The sequence below is a fragment of the Ambystoma mexicanum genome, chromosome 1p (assembly GCF_040938575.1).
Source record: "Ambystoma mexicanum isolate Mex_15411 chromosome 1p, UKY_AmexF1_1, whole genome shotgun sequence".
NCBI lineage: Eukaryota > Metazoa > Chordata > Amphibia > Caudata > Ambystomatidae > Ambystoma > Ambystoma mexicanum.
In genome coordinates, this window is record NC_090921.1 from 455,985,094 (window position 1) to 456,004,347 (window position 19,254).

General features: G+C 45.2%; 1 protein-coding gene across 3 annotated transcripts in view; it reads right to left on the reverse strand.

Annotated features, from left to right (window-relative positions):
* ELL (elongation factor for RNA polymerase II) overlaps nt 1–3,371 on the reverse strand; it is an 869,801-nt gene extending 866,430 nt beyond the window's left edge. Inside the window, exon 1 of one of the 3 annotated variants that reach the window (XM_069649283.1) lies at nt 3,133–3,371. In XM_069649283.1, the coding sequence (XP_069505384.1) occupies nt 3,133–3,267 (135 nt within the window). In that variant the 5' untranslated portion in view covers nt 3,268–3,371. The remainder of the gene's footprint in view (nt 1–3,132) is intronic. The other 2 variants (XM_069649285.1, XM_069649284.1) reach the window with 2 other exon arrangements.
* Nucleotides 3,372–19,254: the final 15,883 nt, after the last annotated feature.

The following is a 19,254-nucleotide window of genomic DNA, read 5'->3' on the forward strand; positions in this document are numbered from 1 at the left end:
TTTGCAATGAGTCAGAACAGTAGCATAGGTCAGGAGACAGCAGGTGACAGTAATTTTAGTAACGTCAGACTGGAGGGGTCAGGTATGGTTCCTGGACCTTCTCGAACTGTCAACCGACACAGGTGGTATTGCCACAGTTCAGGGAACTAATTCAGAACCCAATGGGGGAGAATCACCCACAGAACCGGGAAGGGAAATTGAGACTGATTGCATGATTTCCAGACAACCTGGCAGAAGCCAGGTCTTACGGGAGATGTTGAAAATAAATAAGTAAATAAAAATCAAAGAAGTGTGGGCACCAGGTACCAGAAAGGCTTACAGAGTGGCCTGGGCAGGGTGGACTAGCTGGTGTGTGGAACAGCATATACATTCCACTAAAGCAGATGTAACAAAGATAGCACATTTTTTAGAGGCTTTGGCAGCTCAAGGCAAGACATACAGAACCGTAAACACATGTAGATCAACCATATCTGCCGGCCACCCTAAGGTAGAGAACGTGGTGGTGTAGACTCCTTAGAGGAGTGAGACTTCTAAGACCACTGTTACCCAAATACTCAGACACGGGACGTGAACACAGTCCTATATTTGTTTAATTACTGGCCAGACAATGATCAGTTGACAAGGAAAGCATTATCGGCAAAGCTCACCACACTGCTCTGCCTCATATCAAGCAAAAGAGGGTCAGAGGCAAGAGCACTCAAAATAGACAAGAGGTCATTCAACCCTTCTGGGGTCACATTTCAGGTTATCAAGAGAACTAAGACAGGTATCAGAACAGTGTCATAATCAGCTTTTCCGGATCAACCTAAGTACCGCCCAGTCCGGTGCCCAAGAAGATACAAAGAGGTGACGAGTATGAATAGGGCTGCAGGAGTAACAACTATTTATACCACTGAGGAAAGCATTCAAGAACGTAGCTGGGGCAACCCTAGCCAGATGGCTTAGATGGTGGATGATGCAATCAGGCATTGACATGCGCATTTCATTAGAGTAGCTATGGCGTCAAAAGCCTAGAACGCAGGAGCTAGGTTAGAGGACATCCTAAAGACAGCCGACTGGTCTAGGGAGTCAATGTTTAAGCAATTTTATTTCAGACCAATAGAGGAGAGTTCTGCGTAGTTGGTAGGTAAGCTTTAAACAAGCATAATACTGATTTTCCATACCAACGTTATAGAAAAACAACGTTCTATTAAAGACACGGAGGCAAAGGATCATCCCACCCAAGTCATCAGTATATGGAAATGTAATGCAGTTGGTATATGGAATTGGTGACATGCAATGCCCAGTTATTGAAAATGTGTTGCAGACATGTAATGTTTATGATTTAAGAGATACTAAGGTGGTATGATTTAATGGTGGCATAACGACTACCCACTCTATCACAGCTATACTCGGCTTGTTGTTCGATTACTCTACAGGAATGGAGGAGGGGAATACAGGAACATGAGCAAGGAATAGGAAGTTAAGGATTATTGCAGCATTGACCAGTTCGGGCGAAGAAGTTAAAGTTGGGGACAAACAAAGAAAGTGTGACGTGATTGGTTTCGTCATATAATTTTATAGACATATCAAACATTGACTACCCGGGAAATGTCGTTTTTTTATGAGTTGTAATTGTTTTATGCTGCTCGATGTTTAAATAAAGAGAGAACGCATAATCCTTTGCATCTGTGTCTTTAACAGAATCTTGACTTTCTAGAACTTTACACTAATAGGGAAAATCAGTATTCTTGAAGAACAGGAACCAACACTGAATACAGAGAACTTTGCATGTAAACAAGTTAATGTAAATTGCTGACAATATGAAACATTAAAAGACGGCACACTGGGGGGTGGCGTTTTAAATGTTACAGCTTGTAAACAGACACCCAGACTCAATCGCTGGGAAAACAAGACGCCTTCCTGCTTAGTAGTTCCGGTAAGTTAATTCCAGCAAACCACGAACTAAAACAAGTCAAACTAGCCCGTTTTCCCAGCATGAGCAGTTATCTCGACCATCGTTCCTCGGGTAATCAGGTTAACTTCTATACAACTTTTCTTATTAGAGTTTAAAAACCTCCACACATCCGTTTGTCAACCGCTCACTCAGCTGGACTACTGATGAACTAGGTTGCTCTACATTTCTAGGAGCTGTATGCATTGTAATTTGGCAGTATTGCGGATTGGTTGATCAAAACATATGGCGGTATTACGCAGAAACCTGGAAATGATTGGTTAGGAATTACATTAAAATAAAAAAGTTACCAGTTCACACAAGATGATTAACAAATAACCAATGCACGTCAACAAATAATTAGCAAACACGGGGCGGCAACTGCAACCAGGGCATGAAATCAATCAGGCCTGGCTACGTTAGAAGAAAAGGGCATTTCATATAGAAGGGAAGAGAACACTTAATCGGGGATTCTGGAAATATCAAGAAGCAACGAAGAGGAATATCAACAACTGGCATGCTGCAAGTTAAGAATTAAAGGGGTGGAATAACTGTTCAGTCATTATGTTACTACCCCCAAAAATCTACATTTGAAAGTCAAAATCACCACACACTTGGTTTGGTTGTCAAAAACCTATTTCCAATATGGCTGCCAATTTTACGAACATGAAATCGGTCTTGGCATAAACCATGAGAAGGCTCCTTGTCAAAGACGATCACCACGCCCACAACACAGTACTAGGTCCCTGTGATATACTGAACTAGGAAAGCACGCCCTTACGAAAAAGGGAGCCCTAGTCTACCACTACACTCTGAATGCATGGCGGCCATCTTGTAAGAGGGAGCTGTCCCCGCAAGACCAACTGAAACATACAAGAAAGTAGCATTTAAATGAATATATACTGAAACAAATCGACAGAAAATTCGAAAACACCAAACAATAGCGTAAAATATGAAAATCTAGAAGGTTTGAACATATTAACACACACAATTGCGCCATTTAGACACTGTAAAATGAATACATTTATTGTGCACTTAAATGTAAAATATGGTTTTCTGAGCAGTCCGAAGGGTAACAATCGTTTTTTTAAGCTAGGCACACCTAGTCCACTTTCCGTGTTTATGCATCCCTACACAAGTGTTGTGTGTTGATATTACGCTCCCAATCAGTCGATCTGTCATATAAATACGGGCCCTACCTTCGTGCTCTGGTAGCTCTCGAAGGCCCGAAGGGCGCTGTCTGTAAGCTTAACGTGAAAGACTGACACTTTGCTGCCGTCGCTCACCCTCCCGCAGGACAGTCCATAGCTCTGCTCCTCTTTCAATGTCGCCATCTTGCAACCATTTCCCCCACCACCGTAGCTGGCGTCGCCAGGCGTCCTCAACCTGCTTCATTATTCATAAGGCGTGATGACGTTAAGGAGAGGATGGCGCGCAGGCTGCTGTGGTGACCGTAACGGGACTTGTATTGGTGCAAGGGTCTTCGTAGACTTAGAATTAGTCTAGTTTATTTGATTGGTTTTGAAAGAAGAGTTAAGTTTGCTTAGCCTATCCTCATTTTTACCGGTATGGGCGAGAGAAGCCAGGGGCTGGACTATGTAAATTAGTGGTGTGTGACGTCCGAGGTAACAGAACACTCCCAGTCAGCTGTGATGTGAAGTCCTGCAGCTGACAAACTGCCCACTCTCTTTTTTTCCCCCAGTGGACCACATGTACATTACTAAGCTAAGCACGGAAGTACTTATTCACTTTTTTCGCGATAGCATGTTTGAAGGCTCCCTGTTGAACAGTGGCGGCTGGTGATTTTTTTAATTGGAGGCACATAACTATTTCCCACAAATATGAAAGTGCAACAGTTTATAGCGCAGGATCCCTAATCAACCCAGGGGAGTTCATGGCAGTTCTCTACCGCACCACCCCCTTGAAAATCTATAATAGGTTGAAATGGTGAATTTTACAACACATTGCCTGTGAACAATTAAGTAAAAAAAAAAAGGAAAAAAGGAACACCGTTTGCGATCAGTTTTGTAGGGTAACCTGGAGAAATAAAAAAAGAATGCAATTAAATGTCCTTGCACACGAATATTTTGCAAATTCTTTTCATGATGCCTTTCTCCACAACACATGTCCATGCTTTCTAAATCAATCTCTGCCAGCATTCCTTTGAGTGTATACACATATTTGCTGTACACATAATGCCAGTAATGATACTGGGCCTCATTACACGGACGGGGGTAAGGGATTACCGGCACCGGTAAGGGCACTGGTGCCGGTAATCCCTTAGCGCCATACTACGAGGTCCCTCAGCGGGTCCCGTCCTTAACATGTGGCCAGACCACACGTTAAGGAAGGGACCCGCTGAGGGACTTCAGGGCAAATAACGGTACCGCTAATAGCGGCACCATTATTTGCTCCTTCCCCATTCCCACATGGGAATGGGGAAGAGCCTTGGTGAATGGGGAATTACCGCCCCGCCAACCTTGGAATGGGGCGGTAATTCCCCCATTCACCAAGGCGGAATCGGTAAAATACCGACGGCAACCATGGCGCTAATAGCGTCATGGTTACCGCCGTCCGTGTAATGAGGCTGTTGTAAAGTGACTTCCAGGCTTCTTGGGATTACTTATATGTTTATTACAAGTACTTAAGTCACAGTTACATGAAGTTATATACATAAGTGGACAGGACATAACACTGGCTCCCATCACCCAGGCTGGGGAGCTCTAACTGGCTGGGTGTGGAATCCTTGGGTAAACATTCCGACATTCACAAGGCAACACTCCACATGACATCACCAGCTTTCACATACAGAGACAAGCACATCACAACACATCTCCTTCCTTTACTGATAAACATTACAAACACACTTAGGCACGATATAACACATCTCCTTCCTTTACTGATTCACACTGCACCCACACAGATAAATCAAATAGACACAACATATCTCCCTTCTTCTCAAACGTCAACACACACGGACAAACAGACCACAGCATATTCCCCTCCTTTCCACATCCATCACCAGCATGGGGAATATCAATTCTGAGGGACACTCTCCCTATTTCTGTAGGCCACTAACCCTACACACCCACCTACACCGTCAAGCATCTGGGGTGATATCTCTAATCGCACTGGTGGATATGCTACCTCCAAATACTCTAGCAGATTGACTACACGCTACCTCAAAATACTCTTGCGGAGGCGCTACCTCCAATTACTCAGGCAGAGGCACTACCTTCAAGTATTCTGGCAGAGGCGCTACCTCCAAATACTCTGGCAGGGCGCTACCAAATGACACAAACAGAAGCGCTACCTACACATACTCTGGCGGGGCCCTACCCCCAATTACACAGGTGGAGGCACTATCTCAAATTACTCAGGCAGAGGTGCTACCTCCAACTACACTGGGACCCTGGCGGGGCGCTACCCAATTCCACTGGCAGAGGTCTTACCTCCAAATACTCTGGAGGGGCGCTACCTCCAATTACACTGGCGGAGGCGCTACCTCCAAATACTCTGGCGGCGGCGCTACTTCCAATTACACTGGCGGAGGCGCTACCTCCAAATACACTGGCCCAGGCGCTACCTCTAATTACACTGGTGGAGGCGCTACCTCCAAATACTCAGGCGGAGGCACCACCTCCAATGACACTGGCGGAGGTGCTCCCTCCAAATACTCTGGCAGAGACGCTACCACCAATCACACTGGCGGAGGCGCTACCTCCAAATACTCTGGTGGAGGTGCTACCTCCTATTACACTGGCGGAGGCGCTACCTCCAATCACACTAGCGGAGGCGCTACCTCCAACTACTCTGGCGGAGGCGCTACCTCCTATTACTCTGGCAGAGGCGCTACCTCCAATTACTCTGGCGGAGGCACCACCTCCAAAAATACTTTCATGCTCCTCATGTGGGAGGCGCTACCTCCACTGTACTCGCGGAAGTTCTACCTCCACTATAGTCACAGAGGCGCTAACTCCTCACTTCATTGTAGCACATCCACAGGCTACACACACTATGGGTGCTGCCCCATTTCATATCTTCTCTGACTCACTCTCGCTCTCACATCACTTCACCCATTACAATATTTCATAACATCCCAAACCTCGCATCCCTCAAAAACCTTCCTTTTAATGGAGAATGGTACTCCGCATTAATCTCCTAATCTACACACATAAAGCCACACTGGAACAATGAGGGAACATGAATGCATCTTATTATGGAGCGATGAAAAAAACCCGTGTGGCACTTTCACCCACATACAATACATATTCTGGGTGCTACCCAACACTCGACCTCTTTGACTCTTAGCAAAATACATGTTTTACCCATATGCACCCATTTCATACATGAGTCACATAAAACAACATTTTCCATTACCATTTTGCAAAAATTACCATCCTAATAATCTATGTTGCACAATATATATACTTCTTTTCTCACCATTAAAGCAATAGCAAACTATATAATTACATTTCCTAAAATCCATGGCCAGTTTATGTACCACCTTGCATCTTTGTGGCACTCACCCACAAACACTCTGATACACTATGTTCTTGCACCTCTGTGGCACTCACCCACAAGCACTTGTATCTACACTGCCTAACAACTCAACTTCATAGTGACATTTGCGTATACAGCCCTTATGGTGTAACCAAGAAATATGCACATTTATTCCTACATGTCGATGTTGGCTGCAGCCTACCCTGCAATCCCTCAAAGGTTACTCTAACCTCTCTCACACCCTGCTACTGACTTGCACACATCTACGCATATTGTGCATGTTCAGAATGTCCAAATGACTCCTTTTGAACCTGAAATTCCTCAAATGCGTTAAATCTAATACATTTTAGCTTTTAACCTCACTTCCTGCACGCATATATCCACACACAAACTTCTCTTGCACCTCCAATGCTTGTCCATCCTTAATCTGTTACAAAACTCGGTTGGTACCACAAACTTAATGCATATGCATATTGTGCATGTTCAGAATGTCCAAATGAGTCCTTTTGAACCTAAAATTCCTCAAATGTGTTAAATCCAATACATTTTAGAGTTGAACCTCAATTCCTGCACACATATATCCACACACAAACTTCTCGTGCAACTCCCATGCTTGTCAATCCGTAATCTGTTACAAAACTAGGTTGGTAACACAAACTTAATGCAAAAACAGTTAAAGGATACACGTTGCTGCTCCTGAATGTCCAACGTCATCTTCTGAAAGGCCAGATTCGTGACCATCATAATCACTTAAACATAAAATGATACACTGCAGCCATTACTTCAAATGCGGTCCTTGTGCCTCCTCTGCAGTCGCAGCACCTTGATGCACCATAACCCAAATTTGCCGCATTCCCTTCACCAGGAACGGCACTCATGATGACAATAATGACATCCTTGACAAATCCTATATTGGAATTCGGATTTCCTACTGCGCTTTTATTCCTGTCTGATTTTCCGACTCACCGGCGTGCTCAGCAGCGCTCTACATCTCTCAGCCGGATAATACCCATAAAATCGTAGGCACACTGTGAAGATGATTCGTAAGGGGGTCTCTCTTTTCACCCCACAATGCACGTAGGCTTATTCACTCATTTTACAGCCCAATGCCTTCAGCTCTCCTCTTCCTGTGCACGGCAATGCACGTCGCAGGGTTCTTTCCTCATAACATTGTTTATTTTATTCTTCATCCTGCCTCGGTTAACAGCTTCGGCTACCGGCTGGAATCTGGCATGGTGAGTGCATTCTAATACATACATAATGCTTGAATCTGGCGTTCTATGGCATCGCCAACTCCCTTAGACCAGCTGTGATGTCACCAGTCACACCTCTGCCTCGGGGCAATGCTGATCTTCATAAGCCAAACGTCACTCATACCACGTACCTCGACCCAGCGCATGTCACCTTTCAACTTCAATATTTTAAAACGGTTCACTGCTTCCAAAATACGATCCGCTTTTGATCCTTGAAAACAAAGTGGCACGCAGGCAGTTTTCCCTGCATCCCTTTCCCTGAGCATACGCTACCAGGCTAGCGCTGCCTGGGTCTAACCTTTAGTTCACATTGCGCTTGGGACATGCAGAGCCAGTACTCGCTGCTCACTCCAGACTGTCACTTCAAAATCTTCCCTAACATCAAAGTGGCTCGTTGGGGAACCCCTCAGCTCACTGTCCGCAGTCTCACATCCTTCTCAAAGTCCCACTTATGAACTCAAAGCAGACTTACACTCCTACACGGAAGGATGCTTACTGGGCTTCATACTTTCCCCAAATCTTACTTTAGGTTTCATATGAGGGTAAACAGCTTCACATTCCTGCGCTGCTTGACTGGGGAATGATACTTTGACTGGTAAATGAAAACATCACTGCAGAGCTTTCTTCTTCACCCCTCAGTACTTCACACTTGCAATGCAACCTCTGACAGGCAACATCTTCACCCAGCACGCCATACCCCAGGAACACCTTCCTATCACAAAGAGTTACTGCTGGTCATGACATCAACTGTCTTCTCTTGCCCACAGCTCCTTAGCTCCTCCCTCTCTCATGGGAGTCATCTTCACTACGAGCTGTGTTTAATCTACAGGTTTCTTAAACTAATGGGGCAGGATTCCTTCTTCAGTTTAAGGGCCCAGGTGTCATTTTAAGCTTCCTCTTATCTTCACTTAACAGACAACACTTCTGGTTTTACTTTAACAGGCTTGACTTCTTCACACAGATTTCTTCATCTTAAAGGCCTAGCTCCCTTCTTGAGCTTCCCTTCAAGGCCCTGCTCCTCTCTTCAGCCCCAGGACCCAGCTCTCCCTCCACCTTATGGGCAGCTTATCCTTCCTATATAGAGCTTCCTTCCTCCCTTTTCGTGTCCTGGTTGATGGGTCTTACTTGTGTTTTGGGGCAGTGTTGTCCTTCTTTTCCAACTTCTTCCTGCACCGCAGCAGCAGGCTTCTTCCACTTTCTTCAGTTTCTTGCTCGCATGTTCTTCTTTTTAAGACCAACTCGTCGCCAATGTTGTAAAGTGACTTCCAGGCTTCCTGGGATTACAAGTACTTAAGTCACAGTTACATGAAGTTATATACATAAGTGGACAGGACATAACACTGGCTCCCATCACCCAGGCTGGGGAGCTCTAACTGGCTGGGTGTGGAATCCTTGGGTAAACATTCCGACATTCACAAGGCAACACTCCACATGACATCACCAGCTTTCACATACAGAGACAAGCACATCACAAGAGAGGCCCACTGTCCTCGTTCGACTATACACCTGCTAGCTTTGCCGGTAAAAAATCTGCGCTACAAGAATTCATATCCAAACTGGCTGCAGTAGTATTCCAGTCAAGCCACATAATGACACTTGATCATGTTGGCCTTACTCTTGATGTCCATTAAAATGTCCAGTCTGTTGGGGGCTAGACCTATTTAAGGTATCCAGAGGAGTGAGGCAGGGATGTATCGTGGACCCCCTCCTCTTCCTGATTTATATCAATGAGTTGGTTCATGTTAGGACGAAATGGGCCTCATTACGATCTCGGTGGCATGCCGAAATCGCGTTCGGGTCCGGGTTCCCAGAATGAGGAATTACCGGGCCATTCCAAGTTCGGAGGGCCCGGTAATTCCTCCTTCTAGGAACCTGGGCCCAGACCTTCCCCATTTCAGCCCCCATAGGGCTGAATGGGAATCGGGGAGGGAGCAAACAACGGGCCGATTACGAGCGGCCCGTTGTTTGCTCCCTCCTCCCCTCGCGGGACCCGGTCAGCACGTATGGTGAAACCAGACGTGCAGACCGGGTCCCGCGAGGGGACCTCGTAATCAAGTGGTACGGGGTTGACGGCGCCGGCACCTTTACTGGCGCCGTTAACCCCGTACCGCCTGGGTTATAATGAGGCCCAATGTCTTGATTGCCCGAAGTTGGGACAAGAGTCTTGTCCAATCCTTCTCTTTGCAGATGATGCAGTCCTTTTAGCAACAGCAGCTAAGGGTCTTATGAATACAATGGAGGCTTTTGCAGAGAAATACTTGGAGCTCCAATTTGAGATTAACTTGGAGAAAAGCAAGAGATTGGTCTTTCGTCCTTGATTTAGCAAATTTGCAAAATTTAGGCTGCCCATCACAAGTGCAACAATATGACTATCTAGGGGTGAGATTCAATGACCAAGGCAATTGGCCTCTGCAGTTGTCTAAATTAAGCTTTTCTTTGGAAAAATATGGGGGTTGGTGGAACCCCCCCCAACCCTCACGCACACATCCCTTAACCCTAAACCAACCCTAACCCTTAATCTAACCCTAAATCTAACCCTAGCCCCAACCCTACCCCTAACCCTAATTATCCATCGAAATTAACCCTCGAAAAGTATTCGATTAATATGCTTTTTGATGGAAAAGCAATTCAATTAATACATTTCAATGGAAATGTATTCAATGAATACATTTTCGATGGAAAGTCCAGATACCCTTGGTTCCAGCATGTTAAAAATCTGTTGGTGCAAACGGAACTGGGGGAATCTCTGGGAGAACCCCCAGGGGATCACTGAGGGTGATTTGCACAAAGCAAAAAACATCTCCCGGAGATTGATCGAGGTCGAGTTAATCAATGATTGTATCAGAGTAACATCAGGTATTACTTACTTGTCCCACAAGCCAACTATGGGGCTCAAAATAAATCTAGACCATGTCAGACCCCCACATGCACAGAGCCTTTATGTAAGGTTCAGATTCTCTCAATTGAACTTGGCATACCGCACCAAAAAGTGGTTGACCGATGGAAATGAGACATGTCCAGTTTGTGGGATCTACTAATGAATCCTTGCTCCATTTCTTCTTCTTTTGACAGGGCTATCGTGTAGCACAATGTACGTTTTTAAAAACAATATATAACACATATGGTATATGTCGCATACATCTCGCGCTCCAGCTTTTTAAAAGCTGTGATGACATGAAAGTGGTTTATTGTGTAGCAAGTTACCTCGCCCAGGATTGGCGAGTAAGGGCAAAAATCATAAAAGATGGAAACTTGATGCTATGGCACCCAAGCACTTTCCCACCTGTGTGCACTTTATGAGTCTGTTAAACTACACGCTAAATGGTGCTAAACTAATGTGGATTGTACCGAGCACATGATTTTAGAACCTATTTTAGGTTTTAACAATAATTTATATACTATAATTTTGTTTTGGACACAAATTAATTATCTTTTTAGATCTAGTGTACCTTTTATGTTCCCCAATTATGTATTTATGGCAAATTATTATATTGTCGAATAAAAGCCAATTGAATTGAATTGAACATTTCCGTGCTGCAGCAAGAAAATAGATCATGACTGGCACCACCAATGTAGGCAAGTCTTGCTGCATAATAACACTTATCTTTCTTTCTTTTTTAATTTTATTGGTTTAAATACACACCTTTAAAATGTTACACGAAACAAGACAAACAATTAACAAACACATTAATATATCCCAAGTATCCTCCTCCCTTCTCACAACCAATGTCATATTATTACAGATGACTTGACATAACTGAATCTTTTACGTGACTGAGTCGTCCTTAAGTTTACTTAACATCTTTAGCTGACGGCCGTTCAACTGCATTTAATCTCTCTTCAATTACAGCCAAAAAAGAAGTCAGGGGCATAATTAATTTCATGTCTGATCCATTCCACATTCTCTGCCACCATTCTTCCGCGCACACAGTCTGATGGTCATCAATCCACTGGCGCAAATGAATTGATCTTGCATCCTTTAGTTCAGGACGGAAAAGCACGAGATGCTTAAGTTATTCTAGCTCTTTGTCGCAGAAGCGATAATTGGAATGTAATCCTACATTACAAGCCCAATGTCTGGTCCGCTCCTTGGTTTTAATAGCATTTAAGGGGAATAGCATAAAGAGTCTACTGGCTTTCGAATTTGGGAAACAATTCAGATATTTTTGAAGCACGTTAAAGCCTCTTGCTTCGGCAGGAGAATCTTTCATAGCACTGGCAGAATAGCACTCACTACATGTAATTATCCAATCCGCACGCCAGATCTTTACTTTTGCTGCCGTAGGATTTGAGTGGAGAGTTTCCAAGCTGATGTTATATATTAGCAAGAGATCTTCGCAACATTTCACCCATTGAGATAGAATGTCAGAGCCTCTTGATGACGCATTGTGTAAGATCTTAAATTGCAAAATTCCTTCCTCTACTCTGGATTCCCGAAATAAAGCCAGTTGGTTCCAGCTGGTCCGGGCATGCAGCAAAATGAAGGCAAGTTCGTACCTTATGCAGGCTGTTGAAATTCCAATTGGTAGACTTAGCGCTTTAGTCCAGAACGTATGTTCCAGTGAAGCCCAGTGATTCGACGAGCATCTAAAGGCATTTTCTGCGCCGTATGTCAGGATCGGTACAACTTTCTGTTCGTAAACGTTTTGCAAAGGACGCATAGAAAATCGCCCACATTTTCTATATATCACAAGACCCTGACATGCCAGCTGACCACATTTCCTCTTGGATTCGACTACCCAGGGCTCATCACAGATGCTGGAATTCAATAACATACCCAGGTACTTTACACTTTTTGAAATACGAAGTTGGTCTTGATCTAGTTTCCACACGTATTTTGAGACCTTTGACCTTTGAGTTGCTCTTAAATTCTCAAACACCAATATTTCCGTCTTTGCTGCATTGATCTTCAGCTTGTTCATGCTCACATAACTTTGCACTGCGTCAAGTTTACGTTGTAGGCCAATCGGGGTTAAGTCTAAGATTACTAAATCGTCAGCATACAACAACCAGCTTATTATCTGCGATAGGTTGGGCTTAGGTGGAAACGCTCTTACAGAGTGTATCGCCTCACCAATGTCTGAGATGAAAAGACTAAAAATTGCTGCTGCCAAAGGGCATCCCTGTTTAACCCCCTTGTGCGTCTTGAGCTGTGCTGACAAAGAACCTGATTGACCTAGATGAATTGCAATAGAAGTGTCTGAGTGGAGTTCTTTAATCGCCGTTAGTAGGCCTGCAGGGCAACTCCACACTTCCATTTTTTGCCACAGCACTTTGCGATCAATCATATCAAAGGCCATGGAAAAATCAACAAAAGCAAGATACACTTTCGCATTTGCTCGCAGGGCTTCCATTTTCAGTAGGTTTAAGACAAGCAGGTTCAGAGAACACCCGACAAATTTCACGAATCTCGCTTGCCTTTCATCCACTCTTTTTGCTGTTCTGGCCCAGTTCATCAATTTTATTTGTAGCAACGAGGCATAAATCTTGCCCAAAACATCAAGCTGAGCCACCGGTCGATAATTTTTCGGTGACAATCTGTTTCCTTTCTTGAATATTGGGACTATTATCCCTGTCGTCCATGAAGTTGGCACTTGTTTTTGCGTGTTGATTCTTGCAAATAGATCAAAGCACAAATCAGCCCAGAGATCAGGGAACTGTTTAATCATGAAGTTCGACAAGCCATCAAGCCCCGGCGCCATAGAGTTTTTTGCTCTCATGATTACCTCTCGGATATCCACTCTTGTAAAGTGTAAATTCCATGATGCTAGATTAAATGTTGAAAAGTTGGGAGCAAGATTTTTATGATATAGAGCGGTAAAATGATGCACCCACTCAATTTCTGGTACCGGGCACACTTGCAATGCCTCTTGCGGTGTTTCCATGCTGTTAATGGTTCGCCAGAACTCACCACTGTTCTTATTTGTTAGAGTCTTCAACATTGCCTCAGCATCTTTTTGGTATAATAAGAATGTATGGCTTTTAATCCAATTTTTATAAGATTGGTTGGTTACTCTGTTTCTTGACATTATTTCGTTCTTGGGCCCTTGCTTGTTTTTCCGGATTTCACCTCTCATCGTTCTTTTGCGCTGCATCACCGTCAGGTCGTAGCAGTGTTTCTTCTGAAATGACCAGTTTTTCAGCCCAGTATTTTGGCTTTAAATTGCGACAATATAGACGCATATTCAATCTCCTCCGGAATTGACTTGAATTGGGAGCATATGTTGGCCACCTCACGTTCATCCAGCCTCACGCGTAGGCGATTTGATTCCACCAGAACTTCTGTTCCCCATTTTTGACTTTGAACACCTTTTAAGACTTGAAATTTTAGCTCCAACATTTCATGATCCATTGTGAGAATTTTCAAGGACTTTACCCTCGCATGTATAGTATCCGAGGCAAAAATGTAGTCAATGGTAGACGATTGGCCTTCACGCTGCCACGTAGACTTCGCCGGGATATCTCCTTGTGTACAGCCGTTTAGCATTGATAGGCCTCTTGCATTCAGTTCTTCCGACCAGTTTTTAGCTAGTTGACCTTTGGCTGAGTTCTGCGGTTTAAAAAAAATCAATATTTAGATCACCACAGACTATCAAGCCGCTCCCTCTGCTTGACTCCAGCAGGTTATCGATTATTGATGTAACCTGGTCGATGAATGAGTATGTTCCGGTCCAACGGTGGTTCCACTATAAGTTGATTATGTGGATCACATCCAGCGCTTCCGATGTACCATTGGTTTTACATATCTCAAAGACTTGAATGTAGGGCATATAGTTTGTTGAATTTAGCAACCGGTAGCCTGATGACCGTTTGATCATCCTTAAGAGCCCTGCTAGCGGACGCCCCTTTTCAGCCTTGATAGCTGGAAGGCGCATTCAAATTCTGAGATCACAGGCATTGCGCACATCCAGGTTTCTTGAAGACAAATCAATTGTAGGTCATGAAGCCAGTCATTGTTTAGCAGATGTATGAAGCCGCGCGTGTTCCATGAAGCAAAGGAACAATCCTGAACCGCGCTGCACTTCGGGCATTAGCTGCGAGTATTAGCGCTCAAAGCCGTGGCCAGCCAATTCCATTCTTGCCTAGTATCTTGTTCCACTAAGCTACTTGATTTTGTAGAAGTGAACTTGTCGACTAAGCCGCCATTCTTTATGGTAATTTTGATTTTGGCCATTGGACTAGTTCTGGAAATCGCCACCTGCTCAACCGCAACTACATTTTGGAGTGCGAGTGCAGGTAGTCCAACTTTAACGGCTGGCCTATTCCGACCGGGCTGTTCCTGCCGGTTTTGTTCAATTAGTGCAGTTTTTTGTGAGGTCTCCATGGACTTTGAATTACCCTTTTGCCTAGCCCATGCTTCACCTGCTCCATCCTTCAACTCCACTTTTTTGCACCTTTTGGGTTCCGTGACTTTATAGGTATCGAATCCCAGCGACAACAGCTCTTCGTCTGCTTCTAAGATTACATTTGCAATTATATTGGAGTTAACATGCAGAATCACCTTATCAGTACATAGGTTGGCCGGGAATTCGTCAATTTTCAGGTCTTTAGAACCTAAGGATCGCAACCGAGGTACATGATGAAGCAGTCTTAACACGTTTGCTCGATTCAAGATTAATTTGTCGCCACCTTCCAGCCCCTCCAGCATCAATTTAATCAATGGAGTCGACTCTAAGGGTCGGACTATTTCCTGTCCATTCCTGACCTTCTGTTTTTTCTCTAACGTCTCTGACAGATGTTGGTCGGATTTCCGTGGCATGGGTACATCGGCAGCGCACACAGCCGCCGCTGGCTGCCCGTTTCCTCTTTCAAAGTTCACACCGTTCCAAAGAGACTGACATGGTCCACCACCATCCTGATGCATCGTCTGAAAGCTTGTCCTCAGCCGTTCTCGTTTATCTTGTAGAGTGATCAACTCCGGGCTCCTGGGCCCTAGATCCCCATCCATAGCCTCTACTTCAAGGGGAACTATCACACACAACCTGTCTCTGGTCTCTCGTATTGTGTTATTTGGTAAGACTTGTTGCTTTTTCGGCATACACAGGTTAGGATTTAATGAACCTGTTACCGAGTTCCTAGACTCGCTGGTCGGTCTTGAACTCATTGGCAACATAACTGCTTTTTGGTTAATCAGAGCCTCGAGAGGTGCTTTCACAAATTCATCTGCCTCTTGAACAGGGTCCTCATAAATTGATAGTTCCATTAGCTCATCATGATCAGCCAACTCGACTTCATCTATAAGGACTTCGGCTGCTTTCACATCATTTCTCACGGATACTACTTGGGCCTTTTTGTTCTCCTTAATTGTGTCAACTAGCTTCAAACTGGTTGTAATTGCTTTGTCGACAAGTTGAATCATATTGATGTTGCGAAGGAATTTTCAAGCTCCTTTTTGTTGAGACTTTTTACGGGCTGGCATGTTCTTTAGCTTTTTAATTTGGGGGGGATTTTTTTTAGCTTCTCCACTAGTTTCTTTTTAACTTCAACGTCTAGCCCTCCAAATATGGGCAATAAGCCTGCAGACTTTATGATATCAACAGGCACCTCTTTCAGACCAGGAGCTTGATCCACCACTTGTGATGGAAGCGATGAACCAGATGCCTTTTAGCAGTCCAGCAAGGCTGGGTTTGATGCATTTTTGGCTTGCAAGAAGGCTGTATGAAACAAAGTTTCAAGTATGTTGGACTGACCCTCACCTTTGCTATGTGTGTCTCTGATGTGCGTGGGATTTTCCACCTCAGTTACCACCTGAGGAGAGGCGTCCTTAGGCACCTCATTGAGTAAGCCATTAGCTTCCATTACGTGGCTTTCTGTGTGCGTGATGGGATGGGGAGTCTGATTCGCGATTTGAGATGACTGTATTTGACAAGCAGTCTTCACTTCTGTCTTTACAGTGTTAGATGGAAATCGCAAGAGAGATGATTGCTCTTTCATTGCCATGTCATCCATGTTGCCAACACCACCCAGCTCCTCACCTCTTTGCTGTATCTGTGATTTGCAGAAAAGAGACACCGCTTCTTTTGCAACCTCTGCAAAAAAATTTTTTATCGATCATGTCGTTCCGTTTAGCATCATTAGCTGATCCTATGCTGCCAATACATTTTGATTTACCTCTTCTTGTTTAGACCTCTGTGCTCCGTGCATTACCCCTAGATGCGTACGTTTTGAATTCATCAAGGCCAATAACGTCGTGACATCTTTCACATTTTCATTTAGTGTTTCATACAGTTTGGTGAAAGGTGTAAGGGAGATTGCCACCGAGGACATCAGGGCTATTAGGAGATCGTTTGAAGGCACATGTACGCAAGGGGCTGGGCTCCCACCTCCAGCTTTCCCCTGTGTGTCGCGTGCGGCTCGTGCAAACCGAGCCCGTTCTCTCCTAACTTTTGGGAATGGGTGCTCAACAAACGAATCCCTAGAGATAGGTTCATCTGACGAGTCATCACTATTTGAATTTTGACTTAGTTGAATTTGGTTTTGCATCCTAGAATCACGCCCTGCATCATTACGGCGGGGCAATCTTTTCTGGGAGTGAGCCACCTTTCCCTCTGGTGACTGCACTGAAACATCAGAGGACAGAATCTCTCGTGACTTGAGTCTTTTATAGTTACCGGACCCCCCTATATCTCTGTTTACATCAGTAACATTTGCACATTGTCTTTTCTGAGGGGCTTTTTGTGTCAAGTTCTGGTCTGGGGTGGACACGCACATCCGTTTACATGAACGGGATTTATTTAGGTTGATCAAGTTTTATAGTACAGAGGAAACCACCTCCAAGGAGTTTCTTCTGACAGTATAGGATGCGCCATCCCATTCAACCCCCTGCCAACGTTCGCTTTGTAGTGCTGTGTTGGGAATTGATGATTTAAGGTAAGGGTCCATCAGATTTAAGTCATGGGCAGGGGCTCTCTGTGGTAAGGCAGGAACATTGATAACCTCGCAGTGGCCAACACATGACATTCCATTCAAGTGCGAGTTTACACACATGGGTAAATCAAGAATCGCACTTACTTCAATTTCGTCTTCAGTTCCAACATTGCAACCACCAGGGGAGGCAGCTACAGTGAGCCGCGCCAACTCAGCGAGGCCAGGCGATCGGCTAATCAGTCGCACCTCTGCCAAATCTAACTGGCGCTGCAGAGCTTCTGAGGCGTCGCCGTCTTCGCTCACGGCCGCCGCACTCGCTGCCTGTCCACGCCCCCAGCATCATCAGACGCAGCCGCGGCCAGCAACACAGGCGCCGGAGCCGAATCCACCGCGGTACCCCCACTCATCGGAGCAGCGGCCTCCAAACTCGCCCCTCCGCCCCAGACAACGTCCATGGCACTGGTACGGTGCCAGCCCCGGCCTCCGCCAGAGCGGACACGCCGTCCAGTATGTCATGATCAATTTCATTGCCAGTCTTATAGTCAGCATTTGTCATTTGAATCATGCACGCCGCTGACTGAATGAGATTTGAGGGAGGGGGCTGGGGGGACGTAGCAGAGGTTGTTTGTAAATGAACAGAAGGCACTAATGTCTCGCAAGTTAGTGCAGAACGTAAGCACTCCTCTGTTTTGGAAGCTTCGAATACATCTTCTACCGGCACCACTATTGGCTCTTCGGTTATTTCTGTATTTTCAGTTATTGAGCCGCATGAAAAGTATTGGCTCACCTGTTGTTGTCGTGCTCGTTTAACAGGGTGCTCTTCTTGTGTGGCCAAGCGCTTGACTTGGGCTCTAGTCCTCGAGATTGGATTAGCTGGATCCATCATTTGCGACTCGCAGCAGGGCAGTCACCCCGCGCCACTCACCAAACAGCCAAACAGTGTAGTCCACAGCCCTTTGGTCCTCAGGGCTTAGCGCTGCAAGGGCGATAGAGGCGACCTTTTGTACCAGGTGACCTAGGTCAGGTGAATTGGGTCAGTTGTTAAGGGTACAGGCACACGCACCTCAATACTCCACTTCTCCTCTCTTCCAGGTAGGGACTCGCCACAGCCAAACAGTGTAGCCCACAGCCCTTTGGTCCTCAGGGTTTAGCGCCGCAAGGGTGATAGAGGCGGCCTTTTGTACCAGGTGATCTAGGTCAGATGACTTGGGTCAGTTGTTAAGGGTACAGGCACATGCACCTCAATACTCCACTTCTCCTCTCTTCCAGGTAGGGACACTCGCCACAGCCAAACAGTGTAGTCCACAGCCCTTTGGTCCTCAGGGCTTCTTATCATGCTTGCCTTATCCTTGATTCCTAGTAAAAAAACGCCATGCCACAGTAAAGAAATATGGGCACACTAACTGCACCAACGTAAGCCAGTCTTGCCAACTAATAGCACTTATGTTTGCTGTACCTCTAATTCCTAGTACAAAATGTCATGCCACAGTAAAAAAAGAATGGTCCTCATTACAAGTCCGAAGGTCCGGAATCTGTTTTTTCCGTGAAGGCGGTAACACCGTTTCCGCGTCCGCAAGCATGCAGAAGTAAGCAGTGATTATGGTTTGTCTGACGCGCGTACCACACCATTGCGGAAACGGTGTCACCGCCGTAAGGCAAACACCCACAGAGACGGATGCCCCGGGTACAATTGCATCG